The sequence below is a fragment of the Dreissena polymorpha genome, chromosome 7 (assembly GCF_020536995.1).
Source record: "Dreissena polymorpha isolate Duluth1 chromosome 7, UMN_Dpol_1.0, whole genome shotgun sequence".
Lineage (NCBI taxonomy): Eukaryota > Metazoa > Mollusca > Bivalvia > Myida > Dreissenidae > Dreissena > Dreissena polymorpha.
The window spans coordinates 18,708,648-18,733,234 of record NC_068361.1 but is presented as its reverse complement, the minus strand read 5'-3'; the positions used below and the strand labels follow the sequence as shown (position 1 = coordinate 18,733,234).

Here is a 24,587-nt window from a genome sequence, read left to right as displayed (position 1 = left end):
GGTGTAAAGCCGTAAATGTACACGAGAGAAAACAAAATCGATTGGCTAAAAATGGTTGATAATCTCTGCTAATCTCTGAGAAAATACAGTGGGTCCAGCTGTTCAATTGAAGTGTTCTCATTGCTTATATTATGTAACATATCATATGACGTGCGAAAATAGGTTGTATGCCATATGCGGCCAGTATAGCTAAATACTAGCGTGAACAATCGCGCAACCTACCGCTTGCTAATCGCGAGCTATCGCTTTTAAGTCACACAACAATTCGTGGGCTCCTTAACAGTCAGCGTAGCTCCTGACTACATTTCAAATCCACAGGCTGGCCTGCAGCTACGTTGGCTGTATATGGCTGAAGACCCATTATCGCATGACGCTGCAGTCCGCACAGGCTAATCACGTACGACACTTTCCGAATAAACCGAATATATACTAGAGACTTCGTTATAAAGAAAAATTCCAAAAAGCGAAGAAAGAGTGTCGTCACTTAGCATTATTATGTATAACTGTTTTGCTATTTTATGTTAAATGTATTACTGTACGAAATTGGAAAACAAACAACTGACGTCTGCTATAATTGGTGTTTTAAAAAGAGGCGGAATGAGGATAAGTCGTTAAATTCAAGGTATTAGTGTATGTTAATAACGGCTACATACAACCAATATAGCCATGATAACTACTATACACCACAACTACGAAGACTATTTGAATTGTAGCATTTTGAAGAAACGAATACTAAATTAAACAAGCTAAACTATTGAAACGAGGCATTAAGATGAAACAGTAAATGCAAAAAGAAATCTTGTTTATAGGGGAAGAAAGTAAATAATTACCATTTGGAAATTTTCACAAATCTTCGTTGACATGCATATTTCAATAGTAAAATTATTTTAAATCAACTGTGATTATGCAAATAAAAATTAAAATAAGGAAATAATACACTTCTAAAGTTTGCATTTCAACGAGATGTCCTCTTTATGAGGTAACCCTGTGCCCCTCGTGTGTAAGAACCCCTTGTGGGCTCTCTCAACGCGCACGTGGCCACGGGCAAAGAGCTCGGGGGGATGGCTTAGGCGGTGCCCGTATGTAGATGACGACAGCAGTGGAACTGTGCGCTGCCGCTCCTAAAATGTGTTTTTATATATAAATTAAGCAAAATGTCCGCTGATATCTCGTTTCATTTTTTTATTTTTATTTTTTAAATAAAAACTATTGTCTCAGTAAGCAATGGAACTCTTCGCTGACGCTCCTTAAATGCTTTTCTTTAATTTAAGCATACTTTCCGCTCATTACTTTTATCAACCATATAAAAGAGTGTTTTTTTTTCCATTCGATACAACTGTGATTATAACATTATTGTTGCTGATTTTCCTGTTAATGACAAAGGGTAAAACAACCCGATAGTCCTTAACAGCTCGAACAAGATTTCCCAAGACGTAGCACTGCTATAAAACCCTCTTTTAAATAGCAAAACTAATTGTCAGGTCATGACAAAAGTTTGGCTCACATGAGTATTGTGTATCTGCGATATAAATAACGATTATGAGTTTTGCTGAGAAAGCATTAAACGACAACGGATTTATGGGCTGATAAAGGGCGCTTAGTCATTTAAAGGTGCCTTTTCACAGATTTTGGCATGTTTTGAAGTTTGTCATTAAATGCTTTATATTGATAAATGTAAACATTAAATTTTAAAAGCTCCAGTAAAATATCAAAAATACAATTTAAAAAAGGAAATAAAAGTAGCCCGCAGCAGGGCTCGAACCAGTGACCCCCGGAATCCTAAAGTAAAAACGCAATAGCCAACTGAGCTATCCGGCCAAGCATACATACTGGCGTATTTTATACGCTATATATAAGCAATATTCGTAGTTTCACATATTTAAACGACAACAACAGAACTCTCCAAATTATTCAATCGTTTCGCGTTGCAACGCTTTATAATTTTTAGGTTTTAAATCGTAAAATAATGCTTATAATGGCTATATTAGACCATGGCAAATGTTCAGTAATACTGTTTCCTCACAAATATCATAACTAAACCGAAAATTCGCGATTCTGAAACAATTTTTTCCAATTTTGTTAATTTACCAAACCGTGAAAAGATCCTTTTAAATGGAATATGTTAATCTCATTATATTGTAGACGTATACTACCTTAGCATAATATAGTATAGAGCAATTGAAATTCGTTTATTTCCGTTCTATTGTTCCCGAGTGTAAAAAATTATGTTTTGCTCGAGTGCATAGAGCATCTTTGACGTATAAAAGCATTTTCAAGTCGGTGTTTTGTCTATAAAGTGTTCTTGATGTCATTGGAAAGATTTAATAAACAAGTAAATTGATCCCTTAATTTATCACACCTCTTCTGGACAGCACTAACACGATTCTTGCTTTGGGAAAACAAGGCTAAATGCATGTGCGTAAAGTATAGTCGCAGAATAGCCTGTGCAGTGCGCACTTGCTAATCTATGGAAGGGTTCATCCGCCAGTTCTCGCATTATGCTTTATGGCATTGTATTTCATGCAATTCACTTTCCATGTTGCTATTTATAATTGCATTTTGCTTTATGACATTGTATATCATGCAATTCATTTTTCATGTCGCCATTTAAACTTGCATTTTTATATTTATGATATTAATTGAAATGATACGTGTGAGTGACAGTTTTTTATGGAAAGATTTTCCGCCAGTATAGTACATGCTTATTGCTTAATGACAATTTCATATTTCTAAATGACAATTGTTATTGCTTATTGACAACTCCACTTCGACATATTACAACTTGCATTTGAATTCTGTTACATTACAATTGTATGTTTTTTTCTTGCATTTGCTTTAGAAACAATTCATTGTTCATGCGCCTTAAGGCTTATACATGCACTCTCTTTATGAAAAACTTTGTTTTTGGTGCAATATAATTTGCGTTCAGCTTTTCAATATTGAACTGTTAATTTATACTACTGCATTTTACTTCTGTGCTTTCCTTAGTGCATTTTACTTTGTTGCTGCTTCGATGATCTTTGTATGCATGTACAGCGTTATTTTATTACATTTGACGTTTTAGCGCATATTATTATACAGGGAGACAACTCTGGCTGGTCTACTAGGATTTCGGGCGTGTACACTACTTTTGTCGAAACATTTATATTGACGTCCGAGCTTGTTTTGCTGATAGTACATAGCACAATAAGATATGCATTCAGAAAAGTTTATTCTAAAGAATATGAGTACGCGTGTATGCGTGCGTTTATATGTGCATGTGCGAGTGAGCGGTGGTTGTGTTTTGTGCGTTCATGTGTGTTTCCATGCTTATGACGACTGTGCGAGAATATATTGCGAACTAAACCCACATGCACCGAGTGGGTTTGATCAAGTCCGCCTATGTGAGAAGCGAATGAACAAGGGTTGAACGCTCTGAGCACTTAGTAATTGTTAAATGAGAAATTAAGCACTATGTGCACTGATGGCAAAATGCCGGAAAAAACATTATGTTGGACAATTAATATTAGTTAAGCTGGTACATTGACATTTAACAACAAAAATGTTGCCATCTTGTGTTCCTACCATTAAACTACACTCAGTTACTTATATGAGCATCTAAACTTCTAAGATAAACATTATTGAAGACACTATGAACGACGATGTGTTTTTTTTTTTTTAAGGGTTTATTTTGATTTTCTGAGTTGTTTTAGGATGTCTTCAAATTTGCACTTTAAAAACGGTTCTCAATACGTTGTCCCCTGACAGATGGCAATTTACACAAAATGCTTTAAACTGTTAAAAGGATGTAAAATATAAAAGTTGCATGCGTGAAAGACATTCATCGACATTCCTTGTCTTCTGCGTTGCAAAGATGCATTTCCAAAAAATAATATATCAGTCAATTTGTAAACGGTCACACGCATTTAAATAAAACTGGCTTATAATCACTTATCATTTAACAATATAATAAAATATAACTTTTCAAAATATAAAAACAATTGAGATTTGCGTATTCTAAAATATGGTGAAAAACAGTAGATTCTTTAAAAATAAATAATTGTTATGCACTCAATATTTTACGCAATATTGTACTCTTGATTATTTTAATTGTACAATCCCTTTATTTGTCCTTCAAATTAATTGATCTTTTTTATGAATATTTATTTTTTGGCAATATCTCTGATCTTGTTATCTAACGAATGTTTGGACGAATTTTGACATATAGCTGCAATTTCTGGATATTAAATTTTAATATTTTTCTTTTCATTTTTAAGTAAGTATTGTTCTTCGGTGTGTGGCGTGTGTGTGTGGGTGGGGGGCGGAGAACCCGGAGGAAACCGCTCTTCCGGTATTTTGACCACTACCAAAACTCACTTGCGCCCGGAGTGTGAATAGACACCGGGTCGCCGGATATTTTTTTGACTTAACGCAACTAGATGGACTTGTGCAAAGTTTTGCAAAATGACTATTTTCAGAAAAAAAAGTGTCATATATTCAAACAAGAATGTATACATTTTTGTAAACAGGCGAAATAACGCTCGTGGCTAAGAAAAATTATTACTCATTATTCCAAATAAATAAAATAATAAAGCTTTTGTAACGCTTATCTGCGATAATTTTTAAAATACGAGTATTACTAACATAGCGTTTATAATTAGCAATAATTTATAAAAGCGTGCTTGGAGCAGTGGTAACACTCTTGCTTTTGCTTCCACAGGACCCGGAATTGAATCCCGGGAAAACATTATAGATTTGTCTACAAACGTATTACATGAGATTTTTCTAAACATCGAAAATCTGTGAACAAGAACCTTAAAATCATTTCTAAGATCTATGAAAACATGAAAATGACGTGCAAATCTTAGCATTAATTAACTGCGTAAAATCAACAAAATATCCATGAACGACTTCAAAGTGCGCAGCTGTGTTAATAATTAACGTGCTGTGTGACTGAAACGCAAAGACGGATATACGCAAGTACTGACAAGCAAACGTTTTAACCATGCATCAATTTGCATGGGCACTCGTAACTAGCCTGCTTCTGGGGTTTAACTAACTCGCAGAGACAATGCTTTTTCGACAAAAATAGCTAGTTGTTTAATAGTAAAAAAATAACTTGGAGTTTAATGATCCCGTCATTTCTGGTTCTCCGCTTTATATGAATTACATATTACACATTGTCATATCGCATTTGATTAACTTCATGTTGCGTCATGCTTTGCAACATGCTTAGTGCATATTGCTTTCGTCTTGTTGAATTGCTAGTGTAATTATTAGTGTAATTGCTAGTGTAATGACTAGTGTAAAGTCGGAATGTACAAACAGTTTTTTGGTAACGAATAATATAATACAAAACGCATTTGTCATGTACCAAAATGCAATTGTATGACGTCAACATGGAGTAGTCGTTAAGCAATATGCATTTGTCCTTAAGCAATATGCAATGGCCATTTAACAACATGAATGGACTGGCGATTACCTTTCATAGAAGATGAAATGTTTGCACAGTAAAAGTAACTAGGCAAATGCAACTCATTTGAACGCAAAATACAATTAGAGCGGGAAGTGTCGCCTCTGATTAGCTTGTGCGAGCTGCACTGCGGACTCTGGCACAAACATTAAACCCCGTTTCCCACAGCGATGCTCATATATACAAAACGGAGAATGTGCACATGTCGAAGGAAATAGAAGCTGTTTACCTCATCATTAAAGGAATAAGCGATGTTGTTGACGCTCTTCCGGTCGTCACGATGCATCTTGGCGTCATAGCCATCTCCGCGGTTGACGAATCTTTCGTATGGGGGTATGACATCAGCCTATTTAAAAATATGAAAACATCGGTCGTAAAGGGTGATGGTTATAACGTTAACCTATATGAAATTATGAAAACAATTTATATGGGCCTATGTTGATTTAGTAGTAGAACATGAAAACACATCCGATATAGTTGACATTACGTCAACCTGATGTATACTATGAATACATCCGATATAGGGGGCATTACGTCAATCTATTGTAGAACATTAAACCATCCGATATAGGGGACAATTCGTCAACCTGTTGTAGAACATTAATACATCTGCTTAAGGGGTAGGACGTCAGCCAGTAAAACATAGAAAAAGGCGGTAAACAATTAGCCTGTGTCATATGCAGTGATGTCGTTAAATGGTTGAAATACTGGCTAAAGAAAGCAATGCAAACACGTTAACGGACGATACGAGGCACGATTAAGTAGCATATGAAAACTTCGTAATCGGGTTTTAACGTAAGCCGAAAGCAAATATTGTAACATGTCGTCAAGCGGTACAACAGCCTACATATACTGTCTGTTTGTCTTTAGTATTATATGCGGTCAGAACACTGAACATTTTTAATATATCGTAAGCGGCCAGACGTAGTCTATTGTTAAATGGGAAAGACTATATAATATGTTAAGACGTCAGCCGAAATCGAAATGTGAAAAAATGTCGTTGGACCTATGTTGCCATGTTTGAGTTGGTAGAGGGCCGGAATCACAAAGCCCCGTAAGGAAATCTTAATTTAAGCTGTATATTAGGTACACTTACAGATGAAATTGTATGTAGGAAATGTCTATGTTTAAAAGAATAAAAGACATTCAATTAATATATACTTGTTTATTTAACACATGTCAGTGTTAATAGACCTACGCACGAAAAAACCTTTAAAGGCATAAAATTTGCTTCAATGTAACCTAATAAGCTTTGCAAAAACGGGTTCAGTATTCCAATATCTGGAAGTCTATTTGATACCCAATAAATTAAAGATCTCTAATAAGATTACCGTTTAAAGTTAGAAAGCGTATGACGTTAGTATGCTTTTTAGTCATTATTAAAAAGAAATGATTGTCCAATATTTCTTAAAGTTGACCTTATAAAGTCATGAGTGAGACACAATATTATTTTCATATAATTACCCACCAACCCCTTGTTTTCATCATCGTTTTGACGTTATAATTGAAATCTATATCAACCAACGAAACTACGACCACGTCCAGCCCATATCTACGAAACTACGACCACGACTAGCCAAGATCCATCGCCATTATCCTCACCATCTCTGTCACAAACACCAACGCAACTTCTACCACAATCATCACCACCGCCATCAGCAACGTAATCTCTACCACCACTTCCGCCGCTGTCACCATCGCAATCACGCTGCCCAATATCCACTCGCTTATAGTTTAAACCTTTTTAGTTCTGCTCGATTTTATCAAAATCCTTAGGCTTATTGAAACGCTTTCAAGTCCGTTTTCTGGGAAGAACCACTACTTGGTGTCATTTGGGGAGATATAAAAAACGCTCTCAGATTGGAGGAACCTCGCTGTCGTTGGACGCACACCATATCTACTACGCCACGGCGACCTATACGCTTATACGTACCACCGTGTGTCGGATGCGAGCCCCAAGGAAGGTGTGCTTCCGACCCGCTATGAAGTCGTCCAGCCCGTGCCTGCTCCAGTATCGCATGCCAAAAGGCCAGGTTTGGGAACCTTCCCCGACCACCGTTCGGTGCTTCCGGCTGATGTTATTTGTCCTCTGGATGAGAAATGAAGTAATGCATGCATTTTTTTGAATGCATTTCAGAATATCCAGTTCTTTACTTTGAACATAATTTATTTTCAAAAAATACAAATAATGACATTATTACAAATGTTTACAGTTTGGCCCATACATACATTATAGGAAAAAGTACCCCATTAAGTTCTATAAAATTACCGAGGTTCTTTCCCTTAGAGTTAATCTTATATTTTTTTTATTTTTTGGTTCACATGTTTATTCAAGACTATGCAATTAATCGAATAAACTTATCCGGTTCATTGATTGATGATTTAAGTTTATTTTAGTAGATATGTGCGTTTATCTAAAACTGCATACATGCATTAATTTCCTTATTTTTTTACATGGAAACATGTGATTTTTTACATTTTCCTTTCATATAATTTTTACGATTTCTGAGACGGGCTTTGCATTATACATTACGAAAACTATCATGTGTTTAGGTTGAAAAGTGTTAGCCTTATTTCGGCTCGATTGGTCTTTATCGGCTCGGGTACTACTTACATGTACCCCGTTTACTCTTAATTATAATTACATGTACCCCGGGAACGGTAAATATACTTACACGTACCCGGTCCATATGAGACTGTACCCGATTCGTATTCCCGACCACAATCCGATGTCGTAAAACGCGCTACCGAATACCGTAAAACGATATTGTTGATTTTAAACAAACTTCGCTTTAAAAATAAATGCATCAATATGCTTTTTGAGTATGAGTTCCGATAATAGAGAGGTCATTTAACAGAAAATTGACATAAATGTGAACATTATCTTAAAAAAATAGCCGACAACGACCGATCTAGCGTTAAAATTCCCGGGTACGTTTGATTATATTTACCGTACTCGGGATATATGTAAGTTTACTTAAGAGTACCCGAGATACATGTAAGAAGTTGACAATGACCAATCGAGCCTTATTTCGGTCTTCTTTGATCTGTCTATTTTTTAATTTCTTTGAGCAGTGGTTTATATAATCAAACGACGTCGAAATTTACAACAATTTTGGCTTTTCAATAAAACTTTCAACACTACATGGATTTCATGCACGCTGCACAAAATGGACACATCAACGATGATACACCCATTTTACAAAACACCCATTACATATGTGTGTTTACAACTCTAAACAGCCACCTTTAAATAGGCGTGGGAATATAAGCAGGAGTATGGCAAGCGAAATGCACATTAATTCCTTAAACCACGGTTTAACAGCTAACTATATAGTTAAGAGACTTTGAACCCGGGTTCAAAGTGCCGTTTGCACATTAACTCCTTAAACCAGAGTTCAAGACTTTGAACCGCGGTTCAAAGTGTTCTAAAAATAGAAACCAATCTGTTATCTGAGACAACCAATCAGCGGAGCTTAGACCACAATTAGAAGGTAAATGCCGCGACTTCATTGGTCATATCTTTACTATAGGGTTAAGAGACTTTGAACTGCGGTTCAAAGTCTTAAACTTCAGTTAAGATGCGCGGAATGCACATTAATTATTTAACAGTCAATTATATAGTTAAGAAACTTTGAACCCGAGTTCAAAGTGCCGTTTGCACATTAATTCCTCTCTTAACTATAGGGTTAAGAGACTTTAAACTGCGGTTCAAAGTCTTAAACTGCGGTTCAAAGTCTTAAACTGCGGTTTAAAGCCTTAAACTGGAGTTAAGACGCGCGGAATGTACATTAATTATTTAACAGTTAACTATAGGGTTAGGAGACATTGAACCCGTGTTTAAAGTGCCGTTTGCACATTTAATTGTTAAACCCGAGTTTAAGAGTTTGAACCGCGGTTCAAAGTGTGTCTAAAAGTAGATATGTACATAATTCAGAGACAACCAATCAGCGGAGCTTAAACAACAATTATAAGGCAAATGTCACGATTTCATTGGTCGTTTCTTAACCATAGAGTTAAGAGACTTTGAACCGCGGTTCAAAGTCTTGAACCCGGGTTTAATAAATTAATGTGCAAACGGCACTTTGAAACCGGGTTCAAAGTCTCTTAACTATATAGTTAACTGTAAAACCGTGTTTTAAGGTATTAATGTGCATTTCGCTTGCCATACAGGAGTAATTTTACTTTGGTAAAATCGTTGTGGATCATTATGAATATGAACTACCGTGGTTCACACTCTTATTAACGGTACTGAAAGAGTTTTCAATAAAAAAGAATGATTTTTGTAGGCGTGAGAACGTATGCACTCAATATACTAATACTGCAGATAAAAGGAATTATAGGTGCGTGGCAACGCGAAATATCAATTGTTTTACACATGTCTGTATTTCGGGAAAGATAATAATGTTCCCCTTTTAAAGTTAGCACATACTGTCTCAATAACCTGGTATACATACCTTAAAAAGACACTTAAACCAGAATACAAAATGCCGACATACAAACATAAATGACAAGGTTTTGACTGAGCTCTCTATTTGGATAGATATTTTAAACCAACCGAACTTCCTTGTTCCTAATTTTCGCTTATCGGTATATTTTAGTGATGAACCTAATATGTATAGCCCTTTTTATTAAAGGAGCTTTATTTATATAGCGTATTAATGACAAACGACGTTAGAAAATTAACAATATGGCTATATTTATATTATTGTGTCATACTAGACTTGCGACACCTTAAGGGTTTCGCGGGATGGAATGAGTGGGGCGATCATATACAATTTTCAGCTTCCGGAAGCAAGGACCCTCTGGACGTGAAACACCAGCTTTCCAACACTATATGATTCCAGTTCCAAAGCACATATTGCATTAGTTCAATGAGAAGAACATAAAACGGCATATTCACAAATCTCTGAAAAACAAACAGTGCTAAAAAATATTTTAAGTAGTCATTTACTATTTAATTGATTATGTCCTCTGATTGTTGCATTTTTAATTTAAATATGTGTTCCTATATGCATTTATTGTTGTATTGACTTAAAAAACTAAAATGGATGCCCATTCTTAGTTTGCTGTCTTAGTCTACCCTAAAATTATACATGTTTTTTGCATAATTGAATTATCAAAAACTGCATACTTTTAAAGGCATTGTCAGAGTTATTTGGTTAAGTTAGAGATAAACTAAAGCAAATATATTAATTTTTCTTAAAATGAATCATCCTCTGAAGCCCCCACTGGGATTCAAACCCAGATCTCTTTCCTCTAGGAAGGAAAGTATTCTATCTTGAAATACAAGGGCAAGTAAGAGGACAATTTGCAATTTTAAACCTATAAACATATAAACTTAATTTTTCACATGACTTTAGAAACAAAACAGACATCTCTGAATCTGAAATACATTACAATTACAATTCAGGTTTTTAGTATTGTGCATTGTACATGAATGTTTAAGTATTGTATTTATCAATGGCACACAGAAATGCCTAAAGATGCGTAAAATACCAGTATTCAAATCTGAAAATATCCCATGTGTTTGTTTTACTCTGTAAGTATTCCTATTTTATTTCAATAAAGCAGTTTTTTCCTTCTGAAAATTTAACTAAATGTCAGTTATGCTACTTTTACATTCAGCAAATGACATGTGTCCGTACTGTCAATTTAGAAAATTTGGTAAAAACATTATTTTTACCAAAAAGGTAGACTTAATATTATCAAACAGTTGATGTATGTCACCTTAATAAAAAACACAAAAATGGGAAAGAAATAAAATGTATAAAAATGTCAGTTACATGACTTATACCATTAAGTAAAAAATATAGCTTTGATACTTTAGGATAAGAGTAGACCTTAACACAAATAGGATAAGAGTAGACCTGAACACAAAACTTAACCAAATTTTCAATTTTCAGACTATAAAAGGGGGCATTATTCTGTCAAAAAACAGAAAAAAATGAGTACGAAAAAAATGTGTGTACGAAAACAATTGGGTAAGAAAAAATTATGCCGAAAACAATATATGCTGAAATAGCTTGGGGTCTTGACCACCAAAACGGCTTGGATTTTAATAATGATGAAATAACTCAGGGTCATGACCACCAAACTGGCTTAGAATTAAATTATGCTGAAATAGCTCAGGATTCTGACCACCAACCTGGCTTGGATTTTATTATGCTGAAAAAGTTAGTTGTCTTGACCACCAAACTGGCTTGGATTTTAATTATGCTGAAATAGCTCCGGATCTTTACCACCAAACTGGCTTGGATTTGAATTATGCTCATAGTTCGGGTTCTTGACCACCAAACTGGCTTGCATTTTAATTATGCTGAAATAGCTCAGGATCTTGACCACCAAACTGGCTTGGATTTTAAGTATGCTTAAATAGTTCAGGATCTTCACCACTAAACTGACTTGGATTTTAAATATGCTAAAATAGCTCAGGGTCTCCCCCACGAAACTAGCTAGGATTTTAATTATGCTGAAAAAGCTTGGGGTCTTCAACACCAAACTGTCCTGGATTTTAATTATACTGAAATAGTTCAGGATCTTGAACACTAAACTAACTTTGATTTTTATTATGCTGAAATAGCTCGGGGTCTCCGCCACCAAACTGGCTTGGATTTTAATTATGGTTAAAAAGCTCGGGGTCTTTACCACAAAAATGGCTTGAATTTTAATTATGCTAAAAAAGCTCGGGGTCTTGACCATCAAACTGGCTTGGATTTTAATTATACCGAAATAGTTCAGAATCTTGACCACTAAACTGACTTGGATTTTAATTATGCTGGAATAGCTCGGGGTCTCTGCCACCAAACTGGCTTGGATTTTAATTATGGTGAGAAAGCTTCGGTCTTGACCACAAAAATTGCTTGGATTTTAATTATGCTGAAATAGATTGGGATCTTTACCAGTGGGCGGGGCCCTGGGGTGGGTAATGTGAACATGGATGGTCGAGATAGACTGTGTTGTCATAAGAAATCTTTAGAATTATTTTGAAGTCAATTGGTGAAAAATGGTGCGTCAGAGGCCGACGCGTATTCCCACGCCGCATGTTTGACCCAGCGGGCGCCCCAGGGTTGGTAATGCGGCCATGCATGGTTGAGATTGACCGAATTGTCATAAGAGATTTCGAGTGCTTGACAGGTTAATGTAAGCCATCATGGAGAGGGAGGTTTATGTGGGTTGGTGGTAATTTAAAAGATGAACTTTCAAAAATAATTATTAAAAAAAATTGGGGGGGGATTCTGGGGTGGGGCATGGGGGATAGTTTGGGTGCAGTGCATTGTGGTATGTCAGGTAAGTGTTGTTTTGTCAAAGTATGAATCAAATGTGATCATAAATAAAGAAGTTATGGCAATTTAAGCAAAATGTTCAATTATCTAAGTATAAAAGGGGCAATAATTCTGTCAAATGCTTGATACAGTTGTCTGTTCTTGTTAATAGATTGGGATCATGTTGGTTAAGAAGTATGCAAAATATGAAAGCAATATGTCAAAAGACATAGAAAATATTTGAGGTGGTATGCAAACTTTTACATAGATTTATCAATTATATATGCATATTCTAAGTATAAAAGTGCAATAATTCTGTCAAAATGCTTGATACAGTTGTCTGCTCTTGTTTATAGATTGGGATCATGTTGGTAATGAAGTATGCAAAATATGAAAGCAATATGTCAAAGGACATAGAAAATATTTGAGGTGGTATGGAAACTTTAACATAGATTTATCAATAATATGCATATTCTAAGTATAAAAGGGGCAATAATTCTGTCAAAATGCTTGATACAGTTGTCTGCTCTTGTTTATAGATTAGGGTCATGTTGGTAAAGAAGTACATGTATGAACTAGTGACCTCAAAAGCAATAGGGGTCATCTGCGAGTCATGATCAATGTACCTAGCAAGTTTCATGATCCTAGGCATAAGCGTTATTGAGTTATCATCCGGAAACCATTTTACTATTTCGGGTTACCGTGACCTTAACCTTTAACCTAGTGACCTGAAATCTGTAGGGGTCATCTGCGAGTCATGATCAATCTACCTATCAAGTTTCATGATCCTAGGCATAAGCGTTCTTGAATTATAATCCGGAAACCATTTCACTATTTCGGGTCACAGTGACCTTGACCTAGTGACCTCAAAATCAATAGGGGTCATCTGCGAGTCATGATCAATGTACCTATGAAGTTTCATGATCCTAGGCCTAAGCGTTCTTTAGTTATCATCGGGAAACCACCTGGTGGACGGACCGACCGACACATGCAAAGCAATATACCCCCTCTTCTTCGAAAAGGGGGCATAAAAATATAAAAGTAATTTGTTAAAGGACAAAGAAAATATTTGGGGGAGTACACAAACTTTAACATGTGCACGCTAACGGTAACGCCGACGTGATCAGGATAGCTCCATTATATAAATTTCATATATAATAGTTGAGCTAAAAATGAGTGAAAATCTCTAACCCTTCCCCACTCAAACCCCTATAACTTTTGACCCAGGGGTCAGATCAAAATTCCAAATAGTGCAGGGTCGCACATAATGCTTATAGCTACCATGTGTTTAAGTTTCAAGGTTCTAGTGTTTATGGTGTAAGAGATAGTGGCTAGGACAGACGGACAGACTGATGGTGGAGATAACCACAATGAACCTGTTAACAGCCAACTAACGCTGCCAACAAAGCACAAGCTTTACGTGTCAGGATGCGGCACTATCTATACAAACTGCATAAGGAATAACATGACGCTTAGGGTTTGAGGGACACTAAACCTGATTATGAGTCTTCCACACCTTAAGCATCTTAACCCTTAGCATGCTGGGAAATTTGTCGTCTGCTAAAATGTCGTCTGCTAAATTTCTAAAATTAGCATTTTCTTCGATTTTTTTTCAAAGAATACTATCAGAATAGCAAACAGTTTGGATCCTGATGAGACACCATGTTCTGTGGCGTCTCATCTGGATCCAAACTGTTTTCAAAGGCCTTTAAAATTCGGTTCCCGCACTGAAAGGGTTAAATATACTTATTTGCTTGTGTACATGTACCTGATAATAAATTATTATTATTACCTGTTTTGGCATCAACAAGCTTTATCAATTGGCCCTCAAATTTTGCACATAAACGCTACACGATCAACCAATATGCCTTTTCATTTCAAGTCGGAAAGCAATTTAGCCCTTATTCGGCCATAATAGGGTGGAGGATCGATTTAAAATACAACTATTCCAGATACAAAAGTATTAATTCATTTATTTAATGCACTTATTTTCTTCTCTTTTGCTACGAAATGACCATAAACCAGCTTTCCCAGTCATATTTTGCACTAGCAGATGATATTTCTTTTTTTACATATGAAAGGTAAAAAGAAATTCAAGCAGCATTTTATAATATAAATTTAAAAATGCACTCAATCATGCACTTAAAAACAATATTATTGTAATTCTGTTATTTATAATCATATTAATAATGCTTCATTTTTCTCAATTTTATGGTTTACTATCTATTTTTCCCAATTTTATGGTTTATCTTGCTTATTTTCTGAATTCAAAAGGCACTGGCTTAAAAAAACTGTCTATGCATGTAACTGTATATTGAAATCTCTTTATGAGTGATTATAAATGCATGATAAAATTCTAACATGTTATGTAATAGATAAATCTATATTGTTTGTATTTTTCGTAAACATTATTAGCCACCGTTGTGGTCAAACATATTTTTTTGTTTTATTAATGACGTTGTTTCACAGATTACTGTAACAGAGCTACAGATAAGGTGCGCATTTGTGTAAATACCCAATGTAAAATTGCCAATAACACATAGAAAAATAAAACCATGCGTTCCAAAACCCAATTGAAATTGCCGATTACGCATATCATATTTTTCCTTTGCATAACGAGTAAATCTGTCCCGGAAATACCCTGGTCCGAAATACCCGGATTCTTTCCACTCTGTCCAAACGCTTTCAGTATACGTGTCATTGTTGTGAAAATGTCGAAACCGTGAGGCCTTAAAAATGGAAACATCGTATCCCAAGCACTAACAAACTCAATTTCAAGATATTTAACTGCAGGCAACAAAAAATCAGAAGCGGAAAATATAGTGAAACTAATTCTTGACGATATTGTTTCGGAGGCAATCGCGGTCAGTGCTCTCATTGTAAGAAAACTGGTGGAAAAAATCGTTGAACTTTTTTTTAAATCAAGACTGTATATTATGGATACATCTACATAATTACACAAAATCTCTGAAACTAATCAATTAAGAGTGGAACTTCAACCAGCTTATTCAGGTAAGCAGGTGAGAATTTAAGACAATGAACATACCTAATTTTAAAACAAAAGTACCCAATTGTCAATTAAAGTAGTGGGTACCGACTTTTTTGTACCCAATTGAATATGAAAATACCCAATTGAACTCATAAGTAGTGGGTATTAACCCAATTACTCAGAAAAGTTATCTGGAGCTCTGCTGTAACTTACAATCTTTATACGGAATGAAGGAGTCTTTATTTACAAGTACACTTTTTGTATTCTTTTGATAGTCTACTTTTTTTTTTTACTGTTAAATAAAATAACGCGTCAGACTAATGTCGTTAAAATCTAGAGTTTAAATGAAATTATGTCACACGATATACGTATTAAAATATTTAACAACTGCATGTCCGACTTGTCGTCATTACATTCAAGTCGTCATTAAATTCAAGATTTTAAATGAAAATACGTCACAAGATATATGTATTTCATACCATAAGAGTTTTTTTGGATATTTTCAGATCTGAATACTGGTATTTTACATGTCTTAAACTTTAACTGTAATGTATCGCAGATTCAGAGATGTATGTTTTGTTGTAAAAGTCATTTAACCCAACAGATCCCAGACACAAAGAGTGTCCAAATTTGTGCAAACAATTAAATTAAAACTAAGACATTTATCGATTGTCATTACCTGCTGTATAATTTATTTGTGCACTGACATATATTCAATTGTGGAGAAATCAACCGGGATCATCTTTGTGAGAATCTGGTGGAAAAATCACTGCACTTACCTGAGACATCAGTCTGTCATGATTGATATTGATCAGTTGTACATATTTTTCTAATTCTGGCTACCATAACTTTAAATGTTGCTTTTTATGATTTTTGACTGGCGCGACTTTATATTTATGGACCAACCCCATTAGGAAAGTCAACCACAAAATCCCAAAAAGTTGACAGTTAACAAAGACCGGTCCAAAACAGCTTTAAAATGCAGTTATTGGCCCAAATCAATCACTTGATTGGAAAGATTGACATTTTTCACATTTAACCAATACATTCTTTCACAAAATACTATCTTAAACATTTAAAATTTATCTATTCTGCTCTTACATATTGAGAAAAACAGCGATGTGACAGACTTTCTTGAAATGCGAATCTCCCGAGATTTCGCGGTATTTCTACTTTTAGTAGATTTCACGGTATTTCTACTTTTAGTAGCATACCATATGTCGGTCAATAGCGATACATCGCTAATGCTATACTTGTTATGTACAAACCGACTTAAAATAAAATTTGTATTTGTATATTTGTATACCATGTGCTCAAGTGTTTTCAAATTCAGAATGACATTTCCCGGTATTTTAGAATATTCTGGCTTGTTTTGTGAACAAATTGTAGTGTAAATACAAACTCAAAGTAAATATTTAAAACTACCCGATTCACACTGAAATAAGTTTTATAATCCACCAGACTTATGTTGTTAATCACAAATAATAGATTTCCGAAAACAAAAGTAATGTTTACAATTTCAGCAAAAAATGTCAAGGTTGATCAGAAAGTATCCAAACGAAAACTAGTCTTGGACAAAGCGACAATGGCTTCAAAATTGTGAATTTCAGACTGATGAGAGTTATTTTCTTCTATTGTAAAATGCATTTGAAACATTCCAACCTTAAAATAATCCTCAGTGCAGTAATTTATATTCATTCACCAATATATGTAGAAATGTATCCAAGAAAATGAGTATTCTTTGATTTATAGCGTGACATAAATATGTTACGACTCTGGTTGACTTTCGATACAGAGTTGGCTTCAGAGTACAGGTATGTCAATACTATATAAATTGTACGCTGAAGTTTCTTTAGCTAATATTTTTCTAATGTTTACAGACCATTGACATTGCTGGGGTTTGTCGAGTTAAAGACTTATTATCATCAGGGGCAGGAAGACATAATAGACATTAACCAGCGTATCATTACGTAGACAACAGTTGCACAACAGTATGCGTAAAAGGTAATTCAGTATATTAATAATTATGTTGACAACTAGCTTACGTAGCAACGTCCGAATATGAAATATCCGACATCTATTTCAATATTTAAAATTCAAGATATAATGACTACTGAACTGTTTTACTTAAAGGAAAAAACAGTAAAACTATGTTTTTAATGAAAATGAAACACAACAAACTAAATACTTATCATGATAACGGCTAAACGACTTATTATCCCAATATAACACTGTCATTAAATCGCACATTTCAATTAAAGTTATTCCCCTTGAAAAGTTAATGCATATTGATATAACGAATTCATTAAACGTTATCAAACATTAGTAATTTGCATTGCATCGGATTCCCACAATATTATGTGGATGTAAATCGGATCCGTTGTTGTTTATGTGTCAAGCTCATTTTGCCAGTGAGATACTTAAATTTCTTGCGTAGTAAAATCGGCTAGATTGAACTTTACTGGTACGCAGTTGTTTACCACTATCAAATCTACTGTAAAGTACACAAAGATACTTACATAATTCTGCCGTATCTGTCTGAATAAACATCCGCTGCACAAAATATAGACATTTGTATTAATGATTATTAAACACAATCATATTTTTCTGTGTTTATTGAATTAATGACACTGAGTTTCTTTGTCGCGTTACAAGATGGCGGATCTCTAGCGCTGTTCGTGAAGTGACGTCACAATGTTTATTTGTGCGCGTGCCCGTTCCCACAAAAAAAGTTTAAACACAAAATACTCGAAAACTTGATTTTTCCCAGGTATAACGCCTACGCCAACAGGTAGATCGCATTCTGGTCCATATACATGTCAAATTTCAGCAAACGTGTTCGGCCAGTTTTTAAGGCGCTCAAATCGCAGTGATTTGCACCAACTTAACGAAACTTAGCCCCCTTTATCATTCGTTCGATTGAACGTCATCAATGATGACGTCCAATACATCACTCATTCCATATATAAAGTGTATTATTAGATGTTGGACCATTTTTACTAGACTTGCGACACCTTAAGGGTTTCGCGGGATGGAATGAGTGGGGAGATCATATACAATTTTCAGCTTTCCGGAAGCAAGGACCCTCTGGACGTGAAACATCAGCTTTCCAACACTATATGATTCCAGTTCCAAAGCACATATTGCATTAGTTCAATGGGAAGAACATAAAACGGCATATTCACAAATCTCTGAAAAACAAACAGTGCTAAAAATATTTAAAGTAGTCATTTACTATTTACATGTAATTGATTATGTCCTCCGATAGTTGCATTTTTAATTTAAATATGTGTTCCTATATGCATTTATTGTTGTATTGACTTAAAAAACTAAAATGGATGCCCATTCTTAGTTTGCTGTCTTAGTCTACCCTAAAATTATACATGTTTCTTGCATAATTGAATTATCAAAAACTTCATACTTGTAAAGGCATTGTCAGAGTTATTTGGTTAAGTTAGAGACAAAGTAAAGCAAATATATTCATTTTTCTTAAAATGAATCATCCTCTGAAGCCCCCACTGGGATTCAAACCCAGATCTCTTTCCTCTGGGAAGGAAAGTATTCTATCTTGAAATACAAGGGCAAGTAAGAGGACAATTTGCAATTTTAAACCTATAATCATATAAACTTAATGTTTCACATGACCTTAGAAAAAACACAGACATCTCTGAATCTGAAATACATTACAGTTACAATTCAGGTTTTTAGTATTGTGCATTGTACATGATATTTAAGTATTGTATTTATCCTTAGTACACAGAACTGCCTAAAGATGCGTAAAATACCAGTATTCAAATCTGAAAATATCTCATGTGTTTGTTTTACTCTGTAAGTATCCCTATTTTATTTCAATAAAGCAGTTTTTTCCTTCTGAAAATTTAACTAAATGTCAGTTATGCTACTTTTAACATTCAGCAAATGACATGTGTCCGTAATGTCAATTTTGAACATTTGGTAAAAATATTATTTTTACCAAAAAGGTAGACTTAATATTATTAAACAGTTGATGTATGTCACCTTAATAAAAAAAATGGGAAAGAAATAAAATGTTTAAAAATGTCAGTTACATGATTTATAACATTAAGTAGACGATATAGCTTTGATACTTTAGGATAAGAGTAGACCTTAACACAAATAGGATAAGAGTAGACCTGAACACAAAACTTAACCAAATTTTCAATTTTCTAACTATAAAAGGGGGCATTATTCTGTCAAAAAACAGAAAAAAAATGGGTACGAAAAATATTTGTGTAAGAAAACAATTGGGTAAGAAAAAATTATGATGAAAAAAATATATGCTAAAATAGCTTGGGGTCTTGACCACCAAAATGGCTTGGATTTTAATTATGCTGAAATAACTCGGGGTCATGACCACCAAACTGGCTTAGAATTAAATTATGCTGAAATAGCTCAGGATCTTGACCACCAACCTGGCTTGGATTTTTATTATGCTGAAAAAGCTCGGGATCTTTACCACCAAACTGGCTTGGATTTGAATTATGCTCATAGTTCGGGTTCTTGACCACCAAACTGGCTTGCATTTTAATTATGCTGAAATAGCTCAGGATCTTGACCATCAAACTGGCTTGGATTTTAATTATGCCGAAATAGTTCAGGATCTTCACCACCAAACTGGCTTGGATTTTAAATATGCGGAAATAGCTCGAGGTCTCGGCCATGAAACTGGCTAGGATTTTAATTATGCTGAAAAGCTCGGGTTCTTCACCACCAAACTGGCCTTGATTTTAATTATACCGAAAATGTTCAGGATCTTGACCACTAAACTGACTTGGATTTTAAATATGCTGAAATAGCTCAGGATCTCCCCCACGAAACTGGCTAGGATTTTAATTATGCTGAAAAAGCTTGGGGTTTTGACCACCAAACTGGCCTGGATTTTAATTATACCGAAATAGTTCAGGATCTTGACCACTAAACTGACTTGGATTTTTATTATGCTGAAATAGCTCGGGGTCTCCGCCACCAAACTGGCTTGGATTTTAGTTATGGTTAGAAAGCTCGGGGTCTTTACCACAAAAATTGACCACCAAACTGGCTTGGATTTTAATTATACCGAAATAGTTCAGGATCTTGACCACTAACCTGAGTTGGATTTTAATTATGCTGAAATAGCTCGGGGTCTCTGCCACCAAACTGGCTTGGATTTTAATTATGGTGAGAAAGCTCGGGTCTTGACCACAAAAATGGCTTGGATTTTAATTATGCTGAAATAGCTTGGGATCTTTACCACCAAAGTGGGCGGGGCCCTGGGGTGGGTAATGTGAACATGGATGGTCGAGACACTGTGTTGTCATAAGAAATCTTTAGTATTAATTTGAAGTCAATTGGTGAAAAATGGTGCGGCAGAGGCCGACGCGTATTCCCACGCCGCATGTTTGACCCAGGGGGCGCCCCAGGGTTGGTAATGCGGCCATGCATGGTTGAGATTGACCGTAACTAATGTCTTAAGAGATTTCGAATGCTTGACAGGTTAATGTAAGCCATCATGGAGAGGGGTGGTTTATGTGGGTTGGTGGTAATTTAAAAGATGAACTTTCAAAAATAATTATAAAAATAAAATTTGGGGGGGGGATTCTGGGGTGGGGCATGGGGGATAGTTTGGGTGCAGTGCATTGTGGTATGTCAGTTAAGTGTTGTTTTGTCAAAGTATGAATCAAATGTGCTCATAAATAAAGAAGTTATGGCAATTTAAGCAAAATGTTCAATTATCTAAGTATAAAAGGGGCAATAATTCTGTCAAATGCTTGATACAGTTTTCTGCTCTTGTTTATAGATTGGGATCATGTTGGTAAAGAAGTATGCAAAATATGAAAGCAATATGTCAAAGGACATAGAAAATATTTGAGGTGGTATGCAAACTTTAAAATAGATTTATCAATAATATGCATATTCTAAGTATAAAAGGGCAATAATTCTGTCAAAATGCTTGATACAGTTGTCTGCTCTTGTTTATAGATTGGGATCATGTTGGTAATGAAGTATGCAAAATATGAAAGCAATATGTCAAAGGACAGAGAAAATATTTTAGGTGGTATGCAAACTTTAACATAGATTTATCAATAATATGCATATTTTAAGTATAAAAGGGGCAATAATTCTGTCAAAATGCTTGATACAGTTGTCTGCGCTTGTTTATAGATAAGGGTCATGTTGGTAAAGAAGTACATGTATGCAAAATATAAAAGTAATTTGTTAAAGGACAAAGAAAATATTTGGGGTAGTACACAAACTTTAACATGTGCACGCTAACGGTAACACCGACGTGATCAGGATCACAGTCTTCGACATTAGCTTTGAAAAGTTACATGCCAGTCGGGCCAGTTACTTAAGAATTTTTACATGCCCAACATATTTTTTACATGCCCACACTTTTTTAACCAACATTATAACAAATCACAACATTTTAACACTTACATGCTACACATAGTAAAGCAGAACATTTGTTTCAATAGTAGTGAATACAACTACATCTAATCAGTCACTAGAATTAAGACGGTCGATCGTTACACCAGTGCTCTTGAAAGAGCGTTCTCTGGTGTCCTCGTACCATTTCTTGGCTTCCTTTTTCTCTAAATCATTTTCTATTTTGGAAGTGCTTTATCGGGCTTAGCCCCATCAACATACCTAAGATACTGCATAGCCTCTATGTCGACAATGACAAAAAGCATCTTCTCTATTAATGTCTAGAGAAACCGTCGATAAGAACCGAATGTGACCGAACTGCATCGGTCAAAAACAATAACGATGACATGCGCAAGCAGGTGTGTGTTGTTAAACCAATCGAATTTCATTGTTTTACAACTTACGGCAAGGTGTTTGTTCGCAAAATTGAAAAATAGATCTGCAAATATCAAGAACCGCTTACGATTTTTTTTTATAAACTGTCAATTGGCTTCAAAAATTTACATGCCCGGCGGGCCACAAACGTGAATTTTTGTATGTGCCCGGCAGTAATTTTACTCGCCACGGGCGATCGGACGTGTGCTAATTTCGAAGACTGGGATCAGGGCTTTTTTTTCTTGACTTTGTGAAGCGGCCCTGGCCCCCTCACTTTGTGAAAAAATGAGTCGCGAACTTTTTAAAATTGTGAAAAAACGAGTCGCGAATTTTTCAATATTTTGAAAAATTGAGTCGCGAACTTCTCAAAATTGTGAAAAACCAAGTTGTTAAATTGTTAAAATTGTGAAAAAAACGGCCGATTTTGTAAAATTCACGGCCATATTAGGTTTGTGAATTGTCCCTGGAAAAATTGTGAAATGTCCTTCCACGGCCACTCACAAAGAAGGAAAAAAAGCCTTGAGGATAGCTCCATTATATATATTTCATATATAATAGTCGAGCTAAAAATGAGTGAAAATCTCTGACCCGTCTCCACCCCATCCCCTTTAACTTTTGACCCAGGGGTCAGATCAAACTTCTAGATAGTGCAGGGTCGAATAATGCTCATAGCTACCATGTGTTTAAGTTTCAAGGTTCTAGTGCTTATGGTGTAGGAGATAGTGGCTAGGACAGACGGACAGACTGATGGTGGAGATAACCACAATGAACCTGTTAACAGCCAACTAACGCTGCCAACAAAGCACAAGCTTTACGTGTCAGGATGCGGCACTATCTATACAAACTGCATAAGGAATTACAAGACGCTTAGGGTTTGAGGGACACCAAACCTGATTATGAGTCTTCCACACCTTAAGCATCTTAATAACCCGTTGCATGCTGGGAAATTTGTCGTCTGCTAAAATGTCGTCTGCTGAATTTCTAAAATTAGCATTTTCTTCAAAAAATTTTCAAAGAATACTATCAGACTAGCAAACAGTTTGGATCCTGATGAGACGCCACGTTCTGTGGCGTCTCATCTGGATCCAAACTGTTTTCAAAGGCCTTTAAAATTCGGTTCCCGCACTGAAAGGGTTAAATATACTTATTTGCTTGTGTACATGTACCTGATAATAAATTATTATTATTACCTGTTTTGGCATCAACAAGCTTTATCAATTGGCCCTCAAATTTTGCACATAAACGCTACACGATCAACCAATATGCCTTTTCATTTCAAGTCGGAAAGCAATTTAGCCCTTATTCGGCCATAATAGGGTGGAGGATCTATTTAAAATACAACTATTCCAGATACAAAAATATGAATTCATTTATTTTATGCACTTATTTTCTTCTCTTTTGCTACGAAATGATTATAAACCAGCTTTCCCTGTCATTTTTTGCACTAGCAGATGATATTTCTTTTTTTACATATGAAAGCTAAAAAGAAATTCAAGCAGCATTTTATAATATTTTAAAATGCACTCAATCATGCACTTCAAAACAATATTATTGTAATTCTGTTATTTATAATCATATTAATAATGCCTCATTTTTCTCAATTTTATGGTTTACTATCTATTTTTCCTAATTTTATGGTTTATCTTGCTTATTTTCTGAATTCAAAGGCACTGGCTTAAAACAACTGTCTATGCATGTAACTGTATATTGAAATCTCTTTATGAGTGATTATAAATGCATGATAAAATTCTAACATGTTATGTTATAGATAAATCTATATTGTTTGTATTTTTCGTAAACATTATTAGCCACCGTTGTGGTCAAACATATTTTTTTGTTTTATTAATGACGTTGTTTCACAGATTACTGTAACAGAGCTACAGATAAGGTGCGCATTTGTGTAAATACCCAATGTAAAATTGCCAATTACGCATCGAAAAATAAAACCATGCATTCCGAAACCCAATTGAAATTGCCGATTACGCATATCATATTTTTCCTTTGCATAACGAGTAAATTTGTCCCGGAAATACCCTGGTCCGAAATACCCGGATTCTTTCCGCTTTGTCCAAGCGCTTTCAGT

At 35.2% G+C, this 24,587-nt stretch overlaps 4 protein-coding genes across 9 annotated transcripts in view; 1 reads left to right on the top strand and 3 right to left on the bottom strand.

Moving 5' to 3' along the window:
* The window catches only part of LOC127837785 (uncharacterized), a 605,533-nt gene that overhangs the window by 348,480 nt on the left and 232,466 nt on the right, over nt 1-24,587 (bottom strand). The gene's annotated exons all lie outside the window — the stretch shown is intronic.
* The window catches only part of LOC127837806 (solute carrier family 49 member 4 homolog), a 583,680-nt gene that overhangs the window by 361,183 nt on the left and 197,910 nt on the right, over nt 1-24,587 (top strand). The window lies entirely within an intron of this gene.
* The window catches only part of LOC127837799 (G-protein-signaling modulator 2-like), a 616,832-nt gene that overhangs the window by 414,739 nt on the left and 177,506 nt on the right, over nt 1-24,587 (bottom strand). The gene's annotated exons all lie outside the window — the stretch shown is intronic.
* LOC127837814 (uncharacterized protein C5orf49 homolog) overlaps nt 617-24,587 on the bottom strand; it is a 28,216-nt gene continuing 4,245 nt past the window's right edge. The window contains exons 2-4 of the mRNA XM_052365220.1: nt 7,386-7,541; nt 5,682-5,798; nt 617-1,121 (exon numbers count right to left, since the gene is read on the bottom strand). Of these exons, the coding sequence (XP_052221180.1) occupies nt 942-1,121; nt 5,682-5,798; nt 7,386-7,472 (384 nt within the window). The 5' untranslated portion in view covers nt 7,473-7,541 and the 3' untranslated portion in view covers nt 617-941. The remainder of the gene's footprint in view (nt 1,122-5,681; nt 5,799-7,385; nt 7,542-24,587) is intronic.